Below are 7,471 nucleotides of genomic sequence, written 5' to 3'. Positions count from 1 at the left end.
TTAAGAACTGCCTATGTGCCCACCACTAATATCCCCTATCTTTTTTTCTAACTAACCACATATGATACTAAGGAACCTAAAACATGGGTAGTTTACATAACTTATCTCAAGTTCTGATTATGAGTGGTGAAACCATAATTCTACTCCAGGCACTGGGATTCACAGTTTACTATACTGTGCTGCTTCTAATTATTGACAGGAACTTCAGGCCACACAGTAGTACTATGAATCCTGCCCTTGGTAATACTCTGCTCCTACCTTCTAGACTAATGAAAATTCTGGCTTTACTCATTCTGTGGAACAGCATTTACTGCTGCTACTCACAAGGAGGCACTTGGACATTCTTTCCTACCATGAAACAATGTGAGCTTTAGACTTTTTATCACACCACAGGAGGATTTGGGGCCAGGGTTCAAAACTGAATTTTGATGCATCTTTAAAGTCGTCTTTTTTTTTTTTTGCTGGCAAATTTTGGTAATGACGAGATTGGCCATGAAATACTATTCCGGAGAGTCACTAGATCATCTAAGATGTCATTTAAAAGAGCCTCAAGACAGCAAAAAACACAGATCTCAAGACTGGTAGGAGTCTCAAGTTCATCAAAAAAAGTCAAAATTGATCCCAAGATGCTTTCCAACTCACATGCAAACATAAAATCCCATTTCAAAAACTTCCAACATTAGAAAAATCAGTCACTGTGTATTCTCTAAAATTTATTTACAATTAATAAGTTAAAAAGCAGAGTACAACCAGATTGCAAATCTTAATCATATGCACATCAAACTATCCAAGGAAATTTAGTTCCATTAACAAACAATTGTCTTCTAAAGTACTTAAGACATAACAGGCTATCAAAAAATGTTTGAAACACACCAATAAAGTAAATATTATGCATATATGTCCACTAAAAACCACCAATTTAAAGAATGCTGTGGCAACCCTTAAAACAACAAAAGGCTTTGAGTTCAGAATTGCTCAGGTTTTTTGTCTTCAAATAATTTTAATGTTTCTTTATTGAAGAATTTTATAGTACTATCATTTGAATGGAGCTAATAAATAGGTGTGTCTATTATTTCTTTATTGAAGAATTTTATAGTACTATCATTTGCATGGAGCAAATCAATAAGTGTCAGCCACCAGCTTAGTTATACAAGTCCAACAGGGTACTCAAACTTCGACAAAATAAATACACACCACAACAGCGACACTTTGCACTATCAACAACAGAGCTTGCCCTCAACAATCATGACATTACTGGTTTCAGGGAGGAAAATTAAGTTGTTGGTTGACAGGATAAAAATGACATCAGGAAGATTCAAAGGTTAGCTGAGGTGACAGTCACCACATTTAGGCACTCAAGAGTTAAAAAGGAAATAAAAGCATAGTGAGGTGATCAACTTCCTCCTAGCTTCTCCCTCTACTTGTGCCGTATGAGATACAAGATAATCTATACGAGAAGGAATCAAGTCATGAGATTTCTTTAAAAAACTATATACAAGCTAAACTACAGCCTCAGAGGACAGAAAATGGATGCCTCACCATAAAGGCCACCTTGCCAAGTTTCTTTTCACATTCTGCCCAATGGACCCACAAAATACTTTCACTTTCCTATTAATATACTAGCCAACTATATTAGTTGCTTCTTCACATTTTAGGAGTTGTAACGTAGGCTTTGCTAAAGACCACTTGGCAAAAATAAAGACTTTTTTGACACCTATTTCACAAACTAGAAATGGTATGATTTTTAAACAGACCAGATAAAGAACATATTGAATTCAAGATGGGCAATCAGATCCAAACTGAAATCAGATAGCCCAGATAACCCGAAGATGCATTTATGCTAGTTCAAGTGCACTGAAGTAACAAGGCATGAGGGGAAAATGTTAAGAACCTCAGTTAAAATAAAACGCATGGTGTCAATGGTTGTTTCAGTTTTGTGCTGAGCAGTTATCCTCCCAGCTAAGTTTAATTTCAAAACCCTCTGGGAAACTATCTGGATAAGCTGTATGTTGAAATTACATTCTAATATGGCCATTGAATTTATTTTTTAATTATTATAAAACTATATACAATAGTAAGTGGTACGTACCAATACATAGTTTTTTCTTAGGGGCTAGTTAACTAAAAAAAAAAAAAAAAAAGAACAACTTGGGAGTGGAAGAAGGGAGGAAAACCTATGTATCTGAAATACAACTGCCAATGGAAGCTAATAACCAAAAGAATATATATAAGCTTCCTATCACAGAGATCAAATGTAACACTCTCCATCATCTAAGTAATGATTCATTTTTATTTACTCATGTGACAGTGCTTGTTACAACGCATTATTGAGTAGTGAATAAAAGAATATGAGGCATACTGGGAAACTGGCATCAAGTCATGTATATATAATATATATATATAATTTTCTTTTTTACAAAACAAGAACACTGAAATTAAAGTCACAAAACTCCTACTTATGTACTATTAAACTTGAAAATTCAATTCAGAAAGCTATGCCATTTGAAATCTAAGAACACAAGAGTCGAAATTGCAACTCTTACTATTTTCCTAAGAAGCTGCCAAGCAGAGAATCTTGAGGACTTCCTATGTTAAGTTCCAGCCAGTGTAAGTAGTTTCATGGCAGAATACTTAAATTTGAAAAACTGTGGTACGAAAACACCACTTGACCCTTTAGATATTGCAGTAAAATCTGGCTGTGGCACCACTGGCTAAAAACCATTAAGTCTTGCTGCCACCAATGACCAAAGGCACTTGGATAATCAAGAATTCCACTCTGGGCCATATGGTATAAACGCTATTACAAAAGTGTATAAGAAGGGTCAGTACTCAGTGTGAATTGCCCGTTGGATTCCTGTGGTCTTCAGCTGTCAACAAAGACAGGTAAATGCAAACATAATTATGAATGGAATTAAGATAAAAAAGGATACTCGTGGAGGAAAAAAGACAAATGTCACGATGTCTATAAAGGTGATGGGTATTAGTCGGGGCACTTTCTGCTATTCAACACAAAGTAGAGAAAGATCTATTTTGCCCAGAGTAACTTCAACAACTTATTTGATAGCAAGAAATGCCCCCACCCCTCTAAAGAGCTACTAGTTCTGAGACCTCTAATGGGTATTCTGTTTACCATTTTAATCACCACGTTTACACACATTCATTTCTCCTACGTGGCTCCCAATTTAAAATAGGTTACCTTTGAACTTCTCCTGGATTTGTATGTTAGACCAGTAAAAAGAGGCCAAACCATTTCCAATAGGATTCCATCCATCTCTTTAACCAACACCAGTTCTTTGTAACTCATTTTTTCTTTATCACAAGCCATGTGGTTTCAACGTACTTTTTTATTTAATCAAAAAGAATTTAACAAATCAACTTTTCCTAAACAGAACTTTATATATGAGTTTCTACCATTTTCTTTAGGAGCTCAGTAAATATAAACATTAAATCTCAATATAAAATCTTTAGAAACACCTCAAAAAATGTTGAAATAGTTGTACTTTGCATCTCTTTGTTTGTAATCACTGAGCCCATAGCATTCAAATCATACAAATCCTTGCACTCTTAACATTAGGTCATAAGCTTGAAAAATATCCTTGGTCAAAGCTTTGGAATCCGGTTAAAATTAGGAAACGAGTGGGATTCAGAATACCCTGAGCACAAACGGGTGCAACAAGCACAAAACAGGTTCGATCTACCGTCCAGACAGGTTCGATCTTGAGTCCAGAAAGAGGGGTGGCAGTTGAAAAGAAAAAAAATGGGGGTAGGGGGTGGGAAGAAGGCCGGGATAGAAGAGCGGGGTGAAAAGCAAGTAGATTCTGGCTTTATTACACAAGCACGAAACCAAATTCCTTTGGAAAAAATAACGACTTCTTCGGAGGACTTCCAGACCAGTGAGGTAGAGTCCAAAGGGAGAAAACGGATCTGCCCCTTCAGTCCTGGAGACGTCTCAGTCCGGGGTACGGAAGCAAAGGGCCCTCCCCCCTCCGCGGGTCCGGCGGTCTCCTCTGCTGCCCGGCACTGGGAGGGGGTGGAGGGCGCACCTGCCCCGGAGTTCCAGACGGCGGTGCCGCGGGCCCGGGAACACCATCCGGTGACTTCTTCGCCCGTAAAGTGCATGAGGGGACGGGGTCCTGGCCGGATCTGTAAACACTCGACTGACACTTGTCCATCCCTCCGGGCGGGAGCTCCGTCCCCGGCTGGGAGGGTGACGCGGGCTGCGCGTCACGCCCGGGGCACCGGGAAGCGGCGGAGCCTCACCACGGGTTCCAGGTTCACTCGCAGGACTTGGCGCGCTCTACGCCGTGCCGCCGCCAGGCTGCGCTCGCCCCACACGTCGCCGCCGACGCGGATGGTGGGGAAGGTGGTCAGCGTCGGGGTGGCCGCCCTCCAGATCTCCTCCAGGGTGCGGCCCCCGAAGCAGGGCTCCGGGGCCGCGGGCTTGACGGGGCAGCTCTCCTCGGGGACCGGCGGCGGGGGCGGCGGCAGCTTCCTCCGGCGGGCGGCTGGCGCCCGGGCTCCGCGGCGCCTCCTCCTGGCCGCCGCGCTCGGGGCCGGCCTGCGCGTCGGGCCGCGGGCGGCGGGGCCTCCCGGGGGGTCGGGGACGAGGGCCCGGCAAGAGGAGTAGCCGTAGACGTCCTTGCTGCGCAGGATGTGCGGGGAGAACTGGTGCTTGAGGCTGCAGAGGAAGCTCCAGAGCTCCGCGTCCGAGCTCATGAACTCCGTGCTGCAGGGCATGAACAGCTTGAAGGCGTCGCCCAGTGCCTTGGTGCTGTCGGCCAGCGACAGTTGCGACCGCGAGTACACCACCTTCTCCTCCCGCGCCTCCAGACCGGCCCCTCCTCCCGCCCTAAAGCCGCCGCCCCGGGCGGCCGCGGCCGGGGCCGCCGGGGGCCGGCGCCGCCGCCTCTTCACGCTGCGCCGCATCAGAGGCCGCTCGGGGCCGCCCGCGCTCGCCGGGTCCCGCCGCCGCCGTCCCCGCCCGTGTTTGGCTCCGCTGCGGCGGCCGCTGTTGGCACCTCCCGCCCGGCGCGTCTCTCGCTACTTTTCTCGCCTCCGCCGCCGCCGCCCCTCCCCCTCCGAGGGCGGAGGACGCGGGTGAAGATCCTGCTGCCCGGTACAAGATGGCGGCCGGCGCCCACCCCTGGGCTTTGTCATTGGACGGCGCCTCGCCCCCCTGGTTTCTCTTTCTTCTCCTCTCTTGCCTCCTTTCGCCCTCTGCCTTTCTTTAAATGTGCCCGCCTTTGGCCCCTCCTACTGCAGCCCCGACTCCACCCATTGGGTGCTCTCAGAAGAGGGCGGGGACTAATGGGGGAGAGGCCAGTTCCTGGAAGATGGTGCTGGGGTGGGTGATGGTGGCTCTTGAACACGAGTCAACAGTTGGGTGGGTATATGGGGAGGGTGCCTTGTCTAGAGTAAGGGGTGGACATCAGCTCCACTTTGGGGGGAGTCACTCTACTCTCGGAATGAGTGGATGTGCATTTATGGATTGAGCTGGGAGGTCTACCAGCCTGAATAACAAAGGATCTACCCAAAGGCTGTAGTTTGTATCACAGAAGGGGAAATTGGGTGTAAGTCTAGAGGGAATGGGCCTTCCACAATTCTCTTCTGAACCTCCAGAGGCCTCTTTTGCATCTTCATCCAACTCTTCCCCACTTTGACCCCAATACCATGTCAAGCAACATGGTAGTAATCCAGAATCATTCAGATAATACGGACGCTGTCAGTAGCATAGTCTCCTTCTAGACAATGGAACCATGTTCACATTTAAGAGATGCTCTGTTTATCAGGAAAGTAAAGCCTGTTATACGCATAGAACTTTGCTCAAGTTGATCAAAGATCAATTACAACAAAGCCATTCTCCTTACAGAAAATATAATTTCTAAATATACAGTTGGTTTTAAATGAGTGTGCTTCACCTTTCATTTAGTTTTAGTATGTCCCTTTGCAGTACTATCTGTAGCGCAGAGAAAGGATGCAGTTTCACAATCAAAAGGTTTCTGTTGAAAAGAACAGGTTAAGACCCCATCACCTTTTGTACTTGAGAGGAGGGGATTGAATGTTTATAGAGTAATGCACAATCTTCTGTCATTTTTCTATCCTCAATACTTATTTAAGCACCTGTCAGACAGTGGGCACTCTATTTCTGTTGAGTGAATCAATGAAAAACATAATGATGTGAGAAGCATATATTCAAATTGCTAAGAACAGGACAATTTCCCATTTTACATTTCAGGTTTATCTTAACTCCATTAAAATTTTAAGGTTAAAAAAAAGTCTCCTAATACTTAGAACTGTGAGGTAGACATGCAGATTTTACCCCCGAGTGAGCACTTTATTTTGCAGTAGAAAACTGATAGAGCAGAGTTTTGTGATTCACACATAGCTGCTATTGGTTCCCTCAAATATTTGAGCTAAAAGACACCTAGTTCAATATCCTTATTTCGTGGATGAGGAAATTTGGATCCACAGAGGTTGGGTAATAAGGCTTCTTGATTGTAGGACTAAGACTATAGTTTAGGTCTTTGGATTCCTAATCTTAGTGATCTTTATATTTCACTGGAGATTTTACAAATTTGTGCTGCTCACACTCAAAGAGGTTCAGTAGAAAATGCCTATGTAAGAGAGGAGTGACCAAGGAAAAGAGCTGTTCACCTGATTCCACTTCTGGCTCCTCCCAGAATTGGGCAGTTTTTAACCTGTCCAGTATACTGGACTTACAGATTATATTTTCTTAGAACCAGATTTTGTTTAACTTCAATAAAAAATAAAACAAAAATATTTTGAAAGTTGCTTCTCTGTACCAGAGCATCCTGTCCATGCACTGGGTTTATGCAAAAACCAAGCTTCCTACCAGAGGACCAGTTCTCAACCTACCTAAACCATGGTAAGTTTCTGAAGAGAAAATCAGTTTCCCAGAAGAGCATATCCTGATCTCAGAGCAAGATTATGGAGCCAGTTATCAGCTTCCTAAGTCCTTATAAAGAAATGATATTACAACTCTTTGCATCACAATTAGTTCTGTTGGTAATTTTGGGAACACATACTAATGTGAAATTTGTATAACTTCCAATGGAATGCCCCTGCAAGACAGACAGAAAATCTCGTAGATTAAGCCAGCAGAATGGTAAAGGGGCTTCATAGTGAAAGAAAAATAAGGATTTATGTACTCCGAGCTTCTCATCTTGATATTTCTTCCCTTTCATGTTAATCCTTTTTTAAGTACTTAGGGTTCTTAAGTATGGAAAGGTTGTTTGCTACATAAATATACCAGACATCTATACAAACTTACAGAATTGATTTCGATTGAAAGGATAAATCTTATAAGACTGTTCTCATACTAAGGAAACATAGGTCTCAACAAATTGCAGAGCATTCAAAAGTTCATTTTATAATACATACTCATTTAATTTACTTAAACCAAACAATATCTTTGTGAAATATTTTTAGGAATTAACATCATGTCAAGTGC

The 7,471-nt window shown here is 43.4% G+C and overlaps 1 protein-coding gene across 1 annotated transcript; it reads right to left on the bottom strand.

Annotated features, from left to right (window-relative positions):
• Window positions 1-700: 700 nt before the first annotated feature.
• CCDC71L (coiled-coil domain containing 71 like) lies at window positions 701-5,233 on the bottom strand. Its single transcript, XM_070469258.1, has one exon. It carries the CDS (start codon window positions 4,924-4,926, stop codon window positions 4,225-4,227), a length of 702 nt encoding a protein of 233 aa, XP_070325359.1. The 5' UTR covers window positions 4,927-5,233; the 3' UTR covers window positions 701-4,224.
• Window positions 5,234-7,471: the final 2,238 nt, after the last annotated feature.

The sequence above is a fragment of the Odocoileus virginianus genome, chromosome 1 (assembly GCF_023699985.2).
Source record: "Odocoileus virginianus isolate 20LAN1187 ecotype Illinois chromosome 1, Ovbor_1.2, whole genome shotgun sequence".
NCBI classification, from domain to species: domain Eukaryota; kingdom Metazoa; phylum Chordata; class Mammalia; order Artiodactyla; family Cervidae; genus Odocoileus; species Odocoileus virginianus.
This window is presented reverse-complemented; position numbering and strand designations above follow the sequence as displayed.